The 18,819-nt window shown below is 40.6% G+C and overlaps 1 protein-coding gene across 1 annotated transcript in view; it reads left to right on the top strand.

Annotated features, from left to right (window-relative positions):
* LOC136825435 (WD repeat-containing protein 20) overlaps positions 1–18,819 on the top strand; it is a 43,602-nt gene that overhangs the window by 15,737 nt on the left and 9,046 nt on the right. The window contains exons 2-3 of the mRNA XM_067081861.1: positions 10,201–10,389; positions 15,386–16,660. Coding sequence (XP_066937962.1) covers positions 10,201–10,389; positions 15,386–16,660 — 1,464 coding nt within the window. The remainder of the gene's footprint in view (positions 1–10,200; positions 10,390–15,385; positions 16,661–18,819) is intronic.

Raw genomic sequence — 18,819 nt, 5'->3', positions numbered from 1 at the left:
GAATGTTTAGGGTATAATAATTTGCCTTACTGTACAGTATTTTTATTGCATGATTTGTTTTAGCCATTATTGTAGGGTAAATTGTAACTTATGTACAGCACATACTGTGGGCCACTGTTATAACTGTATACCATTTGTATTGTACCTTATGTAAAAATGTGATCCCCAGTAATGTAAATAACAGGGGAGCCTGGGGAACATGAAGTTTGGTATCATTGCATTTACATTATGCTTAGAAATAATATATCACAAACAACAATTCTCTTATCTCTTTCTGGTATTTCATCTGTAACTTTATTCAGTTCCATATAAAATTCTTCTTTTATTTCTTCTGAGACATCATTCATTGCTGCATAGCATACTATAATACTGTACACCAGGCAGTCAGTGCCTTTTCTGCATTTGGTATTAAGATCATGCCCATTCCTCCTCTACCCATTCCATCTGCTCTTCTTGAAGAGGTATACACATTACTTTCATCCAACCTCTTTTTCAAGTTTACATTGTGATTCACAAATAGCTAAGGATGCCTAGTCCATATCTCTCGAACTCATTTTTCAACCACTTATTTTGTTTTTATTTGATTTGGGTTTCTTACATTTAATTTTGCGAGTGAAAAAAGCCACAATAATGTAACTGACAAACTGTATTTTTCAAAAAAAAAAAAAAAAAAGGGGGAGCTTTCAAGCCGTTTGCGCAACAGTCCTCTTCAGCCAACTGAATAAAAATACTTGTTTTTCTTAAAAAGACACGAAAAGAATTTCGTGATAGTTGATCTAGGAAAACATCGAACAATCTTTCGGTGTGGACTTTGCAGTTATGTAATGGCTGTTTCCCCGTATCTGTGGACCAGCCGGTGTGATCTTCTTAATGGCTGTCACTCGATCGTACGGTGCTCATTACTGGTGACTAGGTGGTTTGTGGGTGGAGAACGACTTCAGGATCGGTGCCTGTTGTTTCTGCGACAACTGCCACTTCGACAACCTGTGCGGGGAGATGTGAGGGAGACACAGTATCAGGGGCCTCGAGAAACTGCCTGAAATTTAAATTTATGGAGTGACTGTATGCATGTCCTCCTGCGTAAAGTGCAAATATTTATCAAAGCCCCCTCCACTACTCTTCTATGGCCTACTTGACTACTTCTATATATAGTTTTAGCTCGCTCCCAGTCCATGACGTTATTATTCTCCCAACAATGTTTAGCAATAGCGCTGTTTTGAGCTAAGTCCCTAACCGCTTTTTTATGTTCTTGCAATCTAATGTACTTCCCCCTAACTGTCTCACCAAAATAAAATAAATTACAGTGCTTGCATTTTATAGAATATACTCCTATGTCTCTCTTATTACTATCACTATCAATATTGTGGCTATTATTCGTATTGAATTTGGATTTGATTGAATTTTCATATGTGAAAGCTACTTTGACATTACCTGTACTGTTGATTAACTGGGCTGTTGATTTTAATTTTTGTACATGCAACTTACCCGTCAGATATATACTTAGCTATAGTCTCCGGCGTTCCCGACAGAATTTCAAAACTCGCGGCACACGCACAGGTAGGTCAGGTGATCAACCATACCCGCCGCTGGGTGGCGGGAATAGGAACCATTCCCGTTTTCTAATCAGATTTTCTCTGTCGCTGGTTCGGCAACATCTGTTGTTGGTTCCTCCTGCTTTGATTTTCGTTTTTCGCTTGCTGAGGATCTTTTGGCCTGATTTTGGTGACGTATTGGATCTTTGGTTTGGCATACGCTATTGTGGACTGTTTTTTGGATTTGCTTTTGAATTGTTCATTAAGATGTCTGACGTTAATGTTTGCGCCTGTGTTCCGTGTGTGTGTTAGGCAAGAATGTAAGGTGAGGTTGCCGAAAGCTTGCAGACCCTCACACTGTATGTATGAGGTGTAGGGGAATGATTGTTCTTCGGACAATAGGTGCAAGGAGTGTGAGAAATTGTCTGATCAGGAATGGAAGGTTTTGTCTTCTTATCTGAAGAAGCTTGAAAAGGATAGAGTTAGGAAGGCTTCCTCCAGAAGCTCGAGTAGGTCTCGCTCTGCTGAGCATGATTTTGAAATTAACCCAGTAGACTCTCCTAATCCTTTGGTTTCAGCCCCTTCTCCCTTCATCGAACCTGTGGATTCGTCCTCTGAAATGGCTGCGATGAAAGCGGAACTTCTTCAGTGTGAAATCGCAATGCGCCGCGATGAAGGAAGGTAAGAGTGACAGTGATATGTGCAGTGTCCCCAGTGTAGTGGAGGGGGCGTCTGATCGGCCCGCATTGCTCCTAGGCCTAGACCTCTTCCAAACTCCCAGGACCAGTGGAGGAGGAATGTCGAAAGCCGCAGGGGGAGGATGTAGAGCATCCCCAACGATCAGGCGCCCTTCGGCAGATCCTGTTGTTGCGCCCCAGGCTGCCTTGGATCGCCATAGAAAAAGGCATCCTGAAAAAGTGTTTTTCGTCGTCTGACGCGTCTTCTCCGAGACGTGGTTGGAGTTTCGCTGAGGAGTCGCGCCTTTGAAGAGATCTTGGAAGGCTCCTAGAGTAGAGCGTTTGGACTTAGCCCTGAGCGCTTCCCGGAGGATTCTCCTATTGTCAGGAAGAGAGCTCAAGATCCCCTCCTCCTCTCCATCAGGGGTGAAGGATTCCACCAAGAAGATTTTGATCGGCCTCCAGGAGCAGTTATCGGCGCTTGTTGGATCTCTTGCTAAGGACTCCTCTTCTCGTAGGAAGGATGACTTTCTTCCTGTCAAGAGTTCCAGGAAGCTCTCTTCCTTCAACTCGTCGCTCTTCTCCTGCCAAGCTTCCTTCGTCCAGCAAGTTTTTTCGTCTTGTAGACGCTCTTCCCGAACAGGCGCCAGTCTCCCCAGCAGGCGCACTTCTTCCAGGCGCTTTCATCGGAGAGAAGCCTCTCCTTCCAGGCGCATTTCGCCTCACTGTACTTTCTCCTTTGGGCAGGCGCTTCTTCTGCCGTCGCCTTCCAAGCTCCCTCCTTCCCGCAGGCGCGCTCTCCTACCAAGCGCCCTCGTTTTGGGCCTCCTCTCCTGGAAGGCTCTCATCAGTGGACAGGACCCCCTCTCCTGACAGGCGCCGTCCGGGGTCAGGCGCCATTCTCCTGGTAGGCGCTCTTCGTTGGACAGGAGTGCTTCTCCTTCCAGGCTCGCTTCTCCTGATAGGCGCTCTTCTTCTCTTAAGCCTTCCTCTCCGCCTGCTGCTTTGGAGGAAGTTTCAGAAGAGGATTCTCCTAAGGACGCTGGAGTTTTGGATTACAAACGGTTGGCTTCTGGTTTAATTCAGGAGTTTGGAGATTCTCTTTGTCATGCTGCCCCTCCTTCTCCCGGGATCTTTGTGGGACAGCACCAAGTCAACTAGACCCTTCTTTCGTTTGTCAAGATGCGCCCCTACGATTTGATGAGGAAGGCCTTTAAAGGAGTAGGGGAGTGGATGCAGTCTAAGAAGGATGCAAGTAAGACGGTTTTCTCTTTCCCTCCTTTGAAACTTTTGGGAAAATCAGGAATGTGGTATGAGACCAAGGAGCCTATGGGGTTGGGGCTCCACATCTGCTGACGCAGATTTCTCTAATCTAGTTGACTCCTCCAGGAGACTTTCCCTTTCTTCAGCGAATTTTTGGGGAATGAGTGAAATGGATCATCTCCTCAAGGGCCTTTTTTAGAGTTGTGGAGGTCTTCAACTTTATGGATTGGTCTCTTGGAGCTTTGGCCAACAGGACTCGGGATCCCGAATTCCTGTGTTTGGATGACTTCGGAGTGAGTGTTTTGTCTTGTTTGGACAAAGCAGTGAGGGACGGTTCTTGGAAGTCGCTGCCTTATTCGGAGCTGCTATTCTGAAGAAGAGGTCAGTATTCAGCTCTTTCCTCACGAAGTCTGTGTCTCCTCTTCAGAGATCCTCTCTTCTGTTTGCTCCTTTTTCTCCTCACCTTTTTCCTCAAAACTTGGTGAAGGAGATTTTCGCTCGTTATCTGAAAAGGCGACACAAGACCTTTTGGCCCAGTCTTCGAAGAGGGTCAGACCTGCCGTCCCTTTCGCTGGTTAAGAAGGAGAAGGCTCCCTTTCAGGAGCCCTTTCGAGGTGGTCCTTCGTCCAGACCCTCCTTCAGGAGCAAAAGACCAGAGAGGAGAGGAAGGTCTTCCTCTCGTTCTATCAGAAGGACCAAATGAAGAACAAGTACTCCAGACGACAGTGGGTGCCAGACTGCTACACCGCCGAGGTCTGGGCACAGAGAGGGGCGGACGACTGGTCCCTCTCCATTTTAAGAAGAGGCTACCTTATCCCCTTCAGGGAAAGTCCTCCTTAACATCAACTCCCAGGGAGTTATCCGCCAGCTACAGGGATCCCTTCAAGAACCAGGCTCTTTTTCTAGCAGTGGAACAAATGTTAGAAAAAGGAAGCAATAGATTTGGTTCAAGACCTCCATTCCCCGGGTTTTACAACCGTCTTTTCTGGTTCCAAAATCCTCGGGGTTGGAGACCGGTTCTGGATTTAGCGCCTGAATTTCTTCATAATCAAGACGAAATTCAAAATGGAGACTACCTCCTCGGTTCTTGCAGCTCTTAATCCAGGGGATTGATGGTCTCCCTGGACCTGCAGGACGCTTACTTCCACATTCCCATTCATCCTCATCAAGAAAGTTCCTGAGGTTCGTGATTGGGGAAAAGTTTTTCAATTCAGGTCCCTGTGCTTCGGTCTTTCACGGCCCCACAAGTGTTCACGGGCATCTTAAGGAATGTGGCACGCTGGCTTCACTTTAGAGGGAGTGAGGATATCAATGTATCTCGACGATTGGCTGATTCGAGCTCAATCAAAGGACAGTTGTCTGGAGTACTTGTCGATCACCTAAATATGACACAGTCCCTTGGACTATTAGTAAACCTACAGAAATCCCAGGTTGTTCCGCAGCAGAGCATTGTTTACCTGGGGATTCTGATGGATTCTCGGATTTTCTAGCCTTTCCATCCCAAGAGAGAATAGATCGCTGCATAGAAAAGGTGACAGTTTTTCTAAGGAGAAAACATTGTTCAGCGAGGGAGTGGATGAGTTTGCTGGGGACCATTTCCTCGCTGGAACAGTTCGTCTCCTTAGGAAAACTTCATCTGAGACCTCTTCAGTTTTTCCTAAAGGAGAGTTGGGACCAGAAGTATCAGGACTTAGCAACTTTGTTCCAAATTTCGGACAAGATAAAAGAGGATCTCAACTGGTGGTTAGACCCTCGAAAATTATGCCAAGGACTGTCTCTTCAGTTACCGAGCCCTACCCTAGTGTTGTTCTCAGACGCCCGGAGTCGGGATGGGGGGCAACACTAGGTCGAGAGAAGTGTCAGGCACCTGGGAGGGAGACCAGGTGAACTGGCACATCAACAAGAAAGAGCTATCAGCAGTTCATTTGGCTCTCATCAAGTTCGAGTTCCTTTGTCGCAGGACAAGTAGTCCAAGTGAACTCAGACAACACTACTGCCCTGGCTTATATAAGGAAACAGGGAGGAACACACTCCTTTCTCCCTTTACGAAACGGCAAAAACGTTGCTGTTATGGGCTCAGGAGAGGAGGATCAGACTCCTCACCAGATTTGTAGGGGAGAGAGGAATGTGAGGGTGACCTTCTCAGCAGGAAGGATCAGGTCCTTCCCACAGAGTGGACTCTCCATTCAGAAGTCTGCGAAAGACTGTGGAACCTGTGGGGAAGGCCGAATATCGACCTTTTTGCAACCCACTGGAATGCAAGGCTAGAAAACTACTGCTCTCCGATATCGGACCCGAGAGCAGTTGCAGACAGTCTTCTCCTAGATTGGACAGGATTAGACGGATATGCCTTTCCCCCATTCAAGATCCTAGGAGAAGTGGTAAGAAAGTTTGCATCATCGGAAGGCGCGAGACTGACACTGGTAGCTCCGTTTTGGCCAGCTCAAGACTGGTTCACAGAGGTACTGGAATGGATAGTAGATTTTCCAAGATCGCTTCCACACAGGAACGATCTTCTCAAACAGCCCCACTTCAACAGATTCCACAAGAATCTCCCCGCTCTCAGTCTAACTGCCTTCAGACTATCGAAGGTCTGGTCAGAGCGAAGGTTTTTTCGCACAAAGCTGCGAAGGCTATTGCAAGAGCCAGGAGATCCTCAACCCTTCGCGTCTACCAGTCGAAGTGGGAGGTCTTTAGAAGATGGTGCAGGACCAATAAGATATCCTCTTCCAGTACCTCTGTGACAAACATTGCTGATTTCTTTATCTTCCTGAGGGAACATTGCAACCTCGCTGTATCCACAATTAAGGGATACAGGAGTATGTTATCTTCGGTTTTCAGACACAGAGATCTGAATATCTCGGAAAACAGAGACCTTCATGACCTTATAAGGTCTTTTGAAACATCAAAATTCAGGACTTGAAACCTCCCAGTTGGAATCTAGACATAGTTTTGAAATTCTTAATGTCTAAAAATTGAACCTCCTCATCAAGCTTCCTTCAGGGACCTCACCAGGAAGTCACTTTTCCTCTTTGCCCTTGCCTCAGCTAAGAGAATAAGTGAAATACAAGCCTTAGTGCGGCAAAGTTGGTTTTAAGGGAGGTTCGGCTATATGCTCCTTTAAACCATTATTTCTATTTAAAGAATGAGAATCCTTCTAAACCGTGGCCAAGAACCTTTGAATTAAAAGGTCTTTCTTCTGTGACGGGACATGAGTTGGAGGACTCTATGCCCTGTCAGGAGCCTTAAATTCTACTTCTAGAAAAGAAGAAATCTCTGGGAGGATCGGTTGAAAGTCTTTGGTGCTCTGTCAGAATCCTTCACGAGCGATCTCAAAGAATGCGCTGTCCTTTTTTATTAAGGACGTCATCAAGGAAGCGCATATCTCATGTGAGGATGAGCACTTTAAGCTCCTTAGAGTGAAAGCACATTTAAGTGAGAGCCATTGCTACTTCCTTGGCTTTTCACAAGACGTTGTCTCTCCAGTCTATTTTAGAGGCAACCTATTGAGGTGTAATTCAACGTTCGCATCTCATTACTTACGAGATATTAGAGTAACGTATGATAAGTGCTTCTCTCTAGGATTTGCACCGTATTGCGGATTCGGTGCTGGGACAGGGAGCTGAATCCAATCCTATTTAGTTTAGTTAATTTAGTTTTTTTTTAAGCTTGGTGGTGTGTGTTTTTATGGTTGGTTGAAAGAGGGTGATGGAATTATGCTTCCCCTTTCAATTCTTATCTCTAACAAGGTTAGGATTGGTCAGGTGGTCGGGATTGGTTGTCATGTTCCTTGTAATTTGTATGGACACCTAGCTCTGTCATGTAAGATTGGATAGCCCCCATTGATACGATTCAGGTGTAGGCTCGGTCATGTAAGTGGGTCAGCCCCTTTGACACGATCCGCTATAGGCTCGCCATGTTAGTGGGTCATCCCCATTGGCACGATCCAGAAGGGCTGTCAGTCACAGGTCACATCCTCGCTGAAGCTCCTGAGGCAAGCAGACTCATAGACAGTATCCATGAAGTCTTCTGCCCAATCAGGTAAGAACCATGGTTTTTTGTTTATCCTACAACATATGTTGTTTCCCGTTTTTAGTTATTTTCTGTCTCTTGCCCTCCTCCAAGGGTGCCATTCAGCTAAGTATATATCTGACGGGTAAGTTGCATGTACAAAATGATATTTTTATGATAAAATAAAGTTTTGTACATACTTACCCGGCAGATATATACGATTGATGGCCCGCCCAGCCTCCCCTCAGGAGACAGGTGGAAGAGAAAATCTGATTAGAACGGAATGGTTCCTATTCCCGCCACCCAGCGGCGGGTATGGTTGATCACCTGACCTACCTGTGCGTGTGCCGCGAAGTTTTGAAATTCTGTAATTTATTCGGAGACTATAGCTATTTATATATCTGCCGGGTAAGTATGTACAAAACTTTATTTTATCATAAAAATATCATTTTTCACATGGAAGCATTATGAATCTCTTGCTGCGATCAATCTGCTTGAGTGAAGGGTTGTAAAACTTTTTCTTAACCTTAGACAAAGCATCCTCAATAAAATGGGCAGGGTAACTCAACTACTAAAAGTATTTTGAATATGGGCAGTTTCATCATCTAAATATTGTGGGTCACAAACTTTAAGAGCCCTGACAGCCATGTTAACAATGATATTTTTCTTTATCATAATGCTATGATAGGAATAAAAATGAACATATAATTCTGCATTATTCGGCTTTCGGTAAACCAAGAATTTAAACTTCTTTGTGTTTGGATTGTGAAAAAAATAGTACATCCAAAAAAGGTAATGTGTGCTCTGATTCCTGTTCAGAAGTGAACTTGATGTTAACACATTCTACTAGTTCATTGAATAAATCGCCATCATGAAAGAAAAGAATGAAAATATCGTCCACAAGCGAACCCAAAATATAGGTTTAAACCGAGACAGGCAAGAAATTGCCCATATTCGAAATACTTTTAGTAAGTTGAGTTACCCTGCCCAATTTATTGAGGATGCTTTGTCTAAGGCCAAGAAAAAGTTTTAAAACCTTTCACTCAAGCAGATTGATCACAGCAAGAGATTCATAATGCTTCCATATCATGAAAAATTAAAATCAACAGCCCAGTTCATCAATAGTACAGGTAATGTTAAAGTAGCTTTCACATATGAAAATTCAATCAAATTGAAATTCAATAAGAATAATAGCCACAATATTGATAGTGATGGCAACAAGAGAGACATAGGAGTATATTCTATAAAATGCAAGCTCTGCAATTTATTCTGTTTTGGGGGACAGGTAGGGGGAAGAACATCAGATTGCAAGAACATAAAAAAGTGGTTAGGGACTTCGCTCAAAACAGCGCTATTGCTAAACATTGTTGGGAGAATAATCACGTCATGGATTGGGAGCGAGCTAAAACTCTATATAGAAGTAGTCAAGTAGGCCATAGAAGAGTAGTGGTGGGGGCTTTGGTAAATATTTGCAATACATTAGATGGCAATAAATTCTTTACGCAGGAGGACATGCATACAGACAGGCTAGTCTGTCATTCCATAAATTTAAATTTCAGGCAGTTTCTCGAGGCCCCTGATACTGTGTCTCCCTCATATCTCCCCGCACAGTTGTCGCAGAAACAACAGGCACCGATGCTGAAAGTCGTTCTCCACCCGCGAACCACCTAGTCACCAGTAATGAGCACCGTTTGATCAAGCGACAGCCATTAAGAAGATCACAATGGCTGGCCCACAGATACAGGGAAACAGCCATTACATAACTGCTGAGTCCACACTGAAAGATTGTTAGATGTTTTCCTGGATTGACTGTCACGAAAATTCTTTTCAACATGTCTTTTTAAGAAAAATAAGTATTTTTATTCAGTTGGCTGAAGAGGACCGTTGCGCAAACGGTCGAAAGCTCCCTTGTTTTTATCCTTTTTTGTATTTTTTGTATCTTGAAAAATACATTTTATCAGTTACATTATTGTGGCTTTTTTCACTCATTATTTTCTATCACAATATAGTGATGCGCCACATTTAATTTTATATTTTCAGTATTTCCTTTATGTCTGTAAACCAAGAGATTTTGAGCCCATCCACATAGCAGAATGGAGGTTTTGTTGGATAAAAACACTTAAAGATTTAGCCAGTTTCCCAGTACATAGTATGCAGTTCTGAGATGACTAAGGTCATTAACCCTGGCAGTTACTTATTTGTTTTTAACCAAAGCAGTTAATCTATCAGGCCTCCAGAGTTGAAGCTGTAGAGACAAACAGCCCAAAGCCTTAACTGTATCATCCCACTGTGAGTGATAAATGGTACTTCTGAGTAAGGCCACTATATTTGTATTGTGGATCTAGTCTTCATTTGAAGAGGTGCCAACCTACAAGCAGCAGATTCTTGTCCCCTAACCTCAAAGCTCAAATCAAGGCAATACCAGCCAAACCTGGTGTTCACTAAGGGCTAGCAAAACTTCTTGAAGGTATTTGAATAACTTGACCCAGATATATTTTCTGGAAGTAGTTATTAATTTTCTCACTAATCCTTTGTGTATCAAATTATTTTACTTTTGATTTTAATTTTGGGGCTATAACTCATTTAGGTGTTCGGTTTTGTTTTGGCTATGTTAAACGGATTTTCCAGTGATGTCATTTTGTAAAATTGGCAACAGTTTGATGCTGCATATTCAGAAAGGTAGCTACAAGTTATTTGTATTTTTTCTTTATTTGCAGGCTGCAGACCTATCAAAACCTATAGACAAGAGAGCCTATAACAAAGAAGACGTACCAACCTGTCATGACTTTAACAAGACCACTGCAAGTCCTGATGGCGTATCTCTTCTCGTTGGGTTGCTAGGGGGTCAGGTACAACTTATTGACCCAATAACTAAAGAAATTAATAAAGCATATAATGCTGGAGAGGTGAGTGCCTTTTAATGGATATACTGAATTGATATGTATTGACATTTATCTTTCTGACTTGGGCTAAAAATTTTGTGCTCTAGAATGAAATAGAAGTTGAATTTTGTTTATAGTATTTAGTACTTGGTTACCATATGAAGAATTAAGGCAAAAGTGTTTGCTGCTACTTTTTTTTATCTCTCTCTCTCTCTCTCTCTCTCTCTCTCTCTTTAGGGCAGTTATAACTTGAGCTTTGATTGTGCATTTTTTTGTTGTTTCTATAATGTGTTTTAGTTCTTTCAATGGGAAGGTACAGCTATATTTATTTTTATTGAAAGTATGCGCTACAAGTACTCTCTCCTTGCTTTAGTTATGAGAGCATAATTTTTTTTACTTAAAGGAAAGGGATTTTTTCTGGATAATTTCATTTTAATATGTATTTGCCCCTTCAAGAATACAAATCCTTGTCTTTTACTTGGATATACATTTGGCAAAAGCTGATCCAGTTTGTTGAAGCTGAGTAAAAAAGTATTAAAATAGTGGAAGGTAAGGGGATAGGGTTACCAACGATTCATTTGACTGTCAGCATCCTCTTTTTTGGCTGGGCTGCAATGGAGATGCCTCAGCTGCTGTTGACCTACCTTAACATAGTTCTTGTTGAAGACCTTGATTTGCTTTCAGTTTATAACTGATTATTAATATTGGCCTTTTTTTTTTCACTTATGTTTTGACTGATACAAATGATGGCTGATTCTCCTGGCAGATAGTATGATCAGTGCATGTATAGGCTTGACAGTGTATGAATGGTTTATATCACTTGGGAACTTAGATTTTCCGTGTGTGTGTTTTCTTTTTTTAGGGATTATGATCGATTGCTGGCTGTGATGAGCTTCAAGTGTACTGATTGGTCCTCTTTTCAATGTAAGAAGTACAGGTTGAGAGGGGAAGTCAAAAGTTGCTGTTGGTGTCGTTTGATTAGACAGTCCCTTCTCACTCACTCCAAGATGGCATTGGAACGATGATACAGTGACCAAAATGCTGCTCTTGCCGGGATGGGATGTTTTAGACTATGATGGGCTTAACCTGATTTGGCTGTCAAGCTGTTTTCTGCTCCCCTCTCACCTGCTCCTTCTTTGCCTTCACTCCTAGGCAGCACCAAGGAAACAAAGGAGTTGCAGAAGGCCCGTTGGACTCTCCTTGGATTATCAAGGGATCCATCCCTCATTACCTTTGCTAGACCACTTGGGTGCAGCTGATAGTTCTATGCCTGGATTGGTCTCAAACAGCACTTGTGCTTTAGTACTAATTGATCCTGCTGAGTCCCCATTGCAGTTTCTTGTGTTCATGGTGCTGCTGTTTTTACTGTTTCTACTCTAGCAGTGCCTGCTGCTACTCTGATGTGTTCTGGCACTTGGTCTTCAAGACCTAAATTTCACAATCAATCATTCCAGTCCCTTTTGAGATGCTGGCCACAAGTATATCCTTAATGGGCATAGGATAGGTTGGAGTAGACCCTTGGTTGTAAGGGTCAAGAAGTGAAGAAGTCTCTCTCTCTCTCTCTCAAGTGTTCTTCTCTCTCATTTGCTCTCTCTTGATCTCTCTCTCTCCACAAGAGTGTACTTCACCAAAAATGTCAAGAAATAAACGAACCTTACAGTTGTCATATAATTTACCTGCTGCTACAAGGAAATTCATTCAGAAGGCTGGGAAACTGCGATACAAACTCACTGGCATCCAAATGGCCATTCTGTTTAATGATAGAACTTCTGTCTTTCTCATTAATACGTCAAGGTCTTTCAAATTTACCAGCTTTCTTTTATGCTGTCCAGCCTCTCCAGTGTTCAAAATGATGAATTAGGAGAGTTGATGTATGAGCTGTTATTGTTCTGGCTTTGAGATAGTTATTAGTAGACACCTCTTTTTGGGGGAAGGATGTTTTAGCAAATGCAAAAGGTAACTTCATTGTATCATTTCTAGAAAATGAGCCAATCAGACTCTCCTTGATGAGTCGTTCTGCTCCCAGCCAATAGGGGGAGGCCCCCTCCTCCCATTTTGACAACCAATTAAAAATTTCCTAAAATTTCTGTAAGCTGCTTGTGGGATTAAAAATGGCACAAGTGTTCTTGTGGCTTCATTTGCCTTTTGATAAACGGTAGAGTGTACTACCAAAATGTCAAGAAATAAATAAACTTTGGACAATTGTTATATAATTTACCTGCTGCTACAAAGAAATTCATTCAGAAGGCTGAGAAACTGTGATACAAACTCAGTGGCATCCTAATGGCCATTCTGTTTAATGATATTAAGAGTATAATAAAGGCAAACTTGCTCATTTATTCAAACAAGGACTCGACCATTTATTGACATATCAATTGCAAGCTGGAACTGCCTTACTGATATTAGTTGGCAAACATTGGATGGCTAGCACATGAGTGACCATGCAACTATTATAATTAATACCAGTATGGATCCACCATTACAAAGATCACAAATGTGGAACCTTGAAAAAGCAGACTGGCTAAAATTTCAGGAGGTGAGTAAGGCTGAAGGGAATGCAGAAGTGTTTCAGGCAGTATATGATATTATCTACCTATGAAATGAAACTGCAGTACATACTGCAGGCATAAATTAAATCTCCAAAATTACAGGTATTTTTTTAACGACATCCAGTTCTTTGGTGGTTTTTGGAATTGGGGTGGTGGATTACATAAGCTAACAAGAACATCACTGACTAGGTGCCCAAGACACCTTTCAAAGGAAAATATGATTATACACAAGAAGTGTAGAACCCAATTTTTCTGTGCTTTACCTTTGCATCTAATGTTGCTAGATGTGTCAATCTTGGTCATCTTTTGTATCTTCAGTGAAGAGTAGAACCCAACTATCAGATGTCTGGGGGAAAATGAGGACCATAGCCAGAAAATTCATACTGGAGGAATTATCCCAGGGATGTTGCCATCTGGCACAGACGCTCAGGGCTGGTGTCTGATGCCACCAGATCACCTTTACTTGAATTTACCAACCACAGGGATATTTACCTCAAGTCTTAGACACTTTCTATTTAGGACCTCTTGTTACTGAACATGTGTAGCAACTCAAGCTCCTTTGGACAGGAAAAATCTTGCCTAAGATTCACTAATGGCAGAAAGTTGGTTGGATGAATAGTGATAAGCTTTCTTTGCCTGTCTCTTTTCTGTCCAGTAGAGAAGGGTATTTACTGTAGCATCTGCTGTAATCAGTAGATGCTACTCCCACCATCTCCCTTTATACCAGTGGGTAGGGGTAGAGCACTGGTACATGGCCCTGTTACAGGCAGTCCCCGGTTATCGGCGGGGTTCCGTTTCTGAGGGTGTGATGATAACCGAAATTCGGCGATTTTCGGGGGTTATCCGCGCCGAAAAGCACCGATTTTTGGTTATCGGCGCCTCTGTTAGTATGTATCGGTACCAATACCCAATTATCGGCACTGATAAGCAGAAATCGGCTATTTTCAGCGCTGAAAATTGCCGATTTTCGTCGCTAGACAAGCCCCATAAAACCGAATCGCTGTTAACCGAGGCCGCCATTAACCGGGGACTGCCTATAGTCTTGACATCTCATATGCCAAGCTGTACATCATTTGGTTCCAATAGTCATCCTTCCCTTGCTCATGTATATGTCCAGGAAGCTGGCATTTCTAGGTGGGAAGGACATTACCAGTCATGTTCTTTAGACAGTACCTCCTGCCTAGGGGTAGTCCTTATACAATTGTTTTGTATTCTTGTAGGAACAAATGGCAAATTGAAGTCATTATGTAACCTACCCCACACGTCCCAGTTGCCATAGGAAGAAGCAAATACTGATATCAGATGATTTGGTGGTATCCCTGTCCTCTCAGTCACTTTCCACTAGTTAACTATCTTGTGACCAAACATCAATGACTGGCCCAGCTTTTTCTGAAGGTATATTCATGTAAAAGACTTGAGTTTTGTGTATCTAAAAATTGGCAAATTCATTTTGTAATTTTCATGGCAATAAAGTGAATAAAAAAATCTGGAACAACAACTGAGGAGGGAGTGATGGATAGTTGTCAGAATTATTATACCATTATGGCTTTGGAAAGTTTTGTTTATACCCACATTATTGATTGATGTTCTGTAGTGCATGAACTTTTTTTTTTTTAACAGAGTGTAATTACTATTTGCTACAGATGTTCCTTGTCTTACATTCTAATGAACCTGTTGTAGGTTGAAAATATTGTAAATCAAGTATGAATGTATATAACATAATGATTTAGAGTGATGAAAAACTACTGTCACAAAGTAAATACTAAGCAATTATAGTAGCTAACTTCATTAAAGTACAACAGTAACTGAGAAAGATACAAAGGAATACTGTACAAGTTTATTCTCAGATTTGTATACTATTACTGTTCAGTACAAACAAAGTCAGTTTCATTGTTTCAGTTAATTATTTCATAAGAATTTGGTATATTGTATAATATGCTCCATTAGCACCTTATTTCTGCTGTGCAGAGATTATTTACCTTAAAGCCAAATCATTAATGGTTGACTGAAATTTATTATAATGTTTGTTGCAAAGCACACATACTTCTCTATAGTTTTATTGTAATGTATGGCATCTGATATGAATAATATGTTATTACTTTACTGACTGTAAAAGCAAGGGAAGTATAATAGTAATCTCTCTCTCTCTCTCTCTCTCTTCTAATCTCTCTTCTCTCTCTCTCTCTCTCTCTCATCTTCTCTCTCTCTCTCTCTCTCATCTGCTTTTAATGTTTCTCTTTTTATCTATACATGTTTATTGCTATCACACCATCTTATTCAAAAATATTATAAGCTGAACCATCAGAAAGTGAGAAACATCTGTACTATTGTATTTTACAAGAAGTTTAACTCAATGTTAATTTTCATTATTGTGCATGTCGATGAATTAATTTCAACATATTTCACTCGTGTAATTATAATTTGTTGCTGGGGAGTGAGACCTCTTTAAATTAATTATTCCATATTTACAGAGATTGATAGACAAGACCAAAGTTACATGTGTACGATGGATACCGGGATCACCTAATCAGTTTTTAGCAGCCCATAGTAGTGGTCATATGTACACCTATAATGAGGAGCTTTTATGTGGTGTTGACAGGCCTCATTATCAGCTTTTCAAGCAGGGTGATGGCTACTCTGTATATACTTGTAAGACCAAAAGCACCAGAAACCCTCTATATAGATGGGTTATTGGTGAAGGTAGTATCAATGAGTTTGCCTTTTCGCCGTGCTCAAAATATTTGGCTGTGGTATCCCAGGATGGTTCCTTAAGAGTGTTTAATTTTGACACCATGGATTTGTTGGGTAGTGCGAGAAGTTATTATGGTGGATTATTGTGTGTGTGTTGGTCCCCGGATGGGAAGTATGTTGTGACAGGAGGTGAGGATGACCTTATAACTGTATGGTCATTTCATGAAAAGAGGGTTGTTGCCAGAGGACAGGGCCATAAAAGTTGGGTGACTGTTGTTGCATTTGACAATTTTACTACTTTGTACAGTGATTTGGATGGTTTTGATATGTGCAATGAAGACACTAGCAAGCATAATAGCTTGACAAATGATGTTAGAGGAAGTAAACCCAATAACAGTGCACCAAATTCAAGGCCAAATTCAAATCGAAACTCTTTAGCCTCAGATGGACTAGGATTGAATGTAATAAGCTATAGACTTGGCTCTGTAGGCCAGGATACCTTTTTGTGTTTATGGGACCTAAAGGATGATGTATTAACGCAGCCATATAGACGACCAAGATCGAGTACAGTTGTAAGTAGTAGTGGGGGAGGGAGTGGAAGTGGAGGAAGCCTTCAGACGGGACATGTGGCCAATGCTAAGTGTAATAATGTAAAAGAGTCTTCAGTTGGTAGTGATTCTTCACATCACTCGCACTCCACTAACTCTCTAACAGCAAAGCTAGCAAACCTTAATTTTGGTGAAAAGAAAGACAAGGAAAAATTGGATAAAGACCATAAAAGAAGTTTGAGCCTAGCACCAAAAAATTCGACCCAAAACTGTAAATCTTCTATTAGTAAAAATCAGGTTGGAGGCTCCATGTGTTTATCTGAAGAAACTTGTAAAACCATGGGTACTTCATTGTGTCCACGCTTAGATGAGTGCCCTGTGATAGAACCTATGATTTGCAAAAAGATTGGCCATGAGCGACTCTCGGGCCTAGTGTTCAGAGAAGATTGTGTTGTTACGTCCTGTCAAGATGGCTGTGTACTCACCTGGTGCAGACCTGGCAAACAGGTAAGTAATTTGATTGGCTTAAGCTTTTATAGAATTATCACTGCTGGGCTTGTGTGAATGATCTAGTCATTGATATTTTTTAGTAAAAATTAGGATTCCGTGAGTATTGTACTGTATCTTATTAGGTATTAATATGAAACAATGTACCTAGTTTTTAATTTTTGTGGTGGGGAATTTTAGCTATTTTTTAATACAGTATTTGATCTTATGACCAGAGGCTTAAGTCATCAGAATTTTAGTTATACTTTAGGTGTGACTTTGTGTCTGTATACTGTTCAGACCTCTTCTTTAAGCTTTACTGGTAGTTTTATTAGGCATTAGTTATCAAATCAATAAGTAAAGTAAGTCATGCTTGTTCACAAGAAAAAAATCTTATTAAATAAAAACTTCATACTCACTGTGTCATTTTCACCTTGGCTAGTTTACAATGCAATTGTGTGTGTATTTTTGTTTTACTGTTTACATTTTATCATTTAATTTCACACAATTTTTGGTTGACTAGGTGTTGTAGTATTGCATGTATTTCATAATGTCACATTCCACTGAGCTATTAGGCAGTTCTTATTGCAATAAGGGTTGGAATGTGAGAGAAGTGGAAGCCCCCACCCTTTTTTTTTTCTCTCTCCCTCTCTCTAAGTGAAAGGAACCACCATGATTAAAACACCTTAGATATTTATGAATGACTAGGTAAACAAGGGTAGGAATCAATTATTTAAGTGTATTTCTCATTTCATGAATTGACAAATAAACTATGTACCGTATTTGCCGGCATAATAGATGCAACAGTGCATTAGACATGTTTACTATGGCTTTATTAGACAGTGTCTTATATGCTGGAAAATAAGATATTCATGCATAGTTTTTCATATTTTTCAGTGACTCAGGTCTTACATGATTCCTGTTTAGTTACTGTACAGTATTTGTAGACATATAAGGTTTACATTTTTCTAATAAAAAAATAGTTACTATATAGGAAATCACCCTGTAATATATATGTCTGCAGTATGTCAAGTTGAGCTTATCAACAACTGTTGGTTTCTGTGGTGAGGGGGCAGCAACTTTGATTTCTAGATACTGGTTTACAGATTACATGTAATTTGGTTACAGTAGCAGTAACTGTGTTACAGTTATAAGTAGTTTTTTTCAAGGTAACAGTCCATTCAAGTCATTTTTTATTTATACAAAATTTGGTGAAAAAACTAGAAGCTTCCTTCCATGAAAACTTATAGTAGAGGTTGCATATACACAAACTATAGTAGAGGTTGCATAAACACCAAATTAGATATAAAATATAGAACATGGGAAATGAGATTTGTCAAGAAGGAAAATAAATGTGCTATATATAATTATGGCATAATTTTAAATTTCTTTTATGTACAATAATATGTAATTGCATAAGTAAAGTAATGTAATGATCTTTGACTAGGAAATAAGGAAATAACAAAATTGCATGATGAAAGAATATGGTTTGTAATAATGGACAGAAATCTAGGATAGGAATGACAGATGTACTGTACAGGTAAGTTATGAAGCAAGTAATATATGAGATAAGAAAGCAAAGAAAAATTATTAGAGCAGAAGACAGTAATATAGTGATGTCAGCAGTTTTAAAACAATACTGGTACTGTATATTAGGTTTTTGCAGGACATAAGAAAGGGTTGAATTGAATACAAATGCTATGAATAAATGAAGACCAACCCAAATAAGGATGGATGGATTGTAAAATTTAGAGACACCCCCAAGCACTGGGATCTATTTTGGTCATTCAGTGCCCAACCCATATAAGGCAGTTAAGGTTAGAAAAACCAGAGAAGCAGGGACTCATGGATGCAAGTAAGGGTATACATTGTATAATTGACTCTATATATGGTCCATAGACCTTCAGCACATGCTGTTGACATCTCGGTTATCTGAAAAATGGAAATATCTTAAATAAATGTAGGTGGATCCAAAAATTATTGATATTAAAGCCATTGAAACACTGATGAATTTATTAAGCATTAAGCTGTTTTTTTTAGATTAGCCTGGCGTTGAAAAGGATAGCCTTATGCGTACCAGACCTACTAACAATTACACCATGATGAATAATTTACAGTAATTACTATATTCCAAAGTTGTAAATGAGTGAAAGGTTTGTTGGAAATTTTGTCATTTTAAT

This window comes from Macrobrachium rosenbergii, chromosome 37 (genome assembly GCF_040412425.1).
Source record: "Macrobrachium rosenbergii isolate ZJJX-2024 chromosome 37, ASM4041242v1, whole genome shotgun sequence".
NCBI classification, from domain to species: Eukaryota; Metazoa; Arthropoda; class Malacostraca; order Decapoda; family Palaemonidae; genus Macrobrachium; species Macrobrachium rosenbergii.
This window is presented reverse-complemented; position numbering and strand designations above follow the sequence as displayed.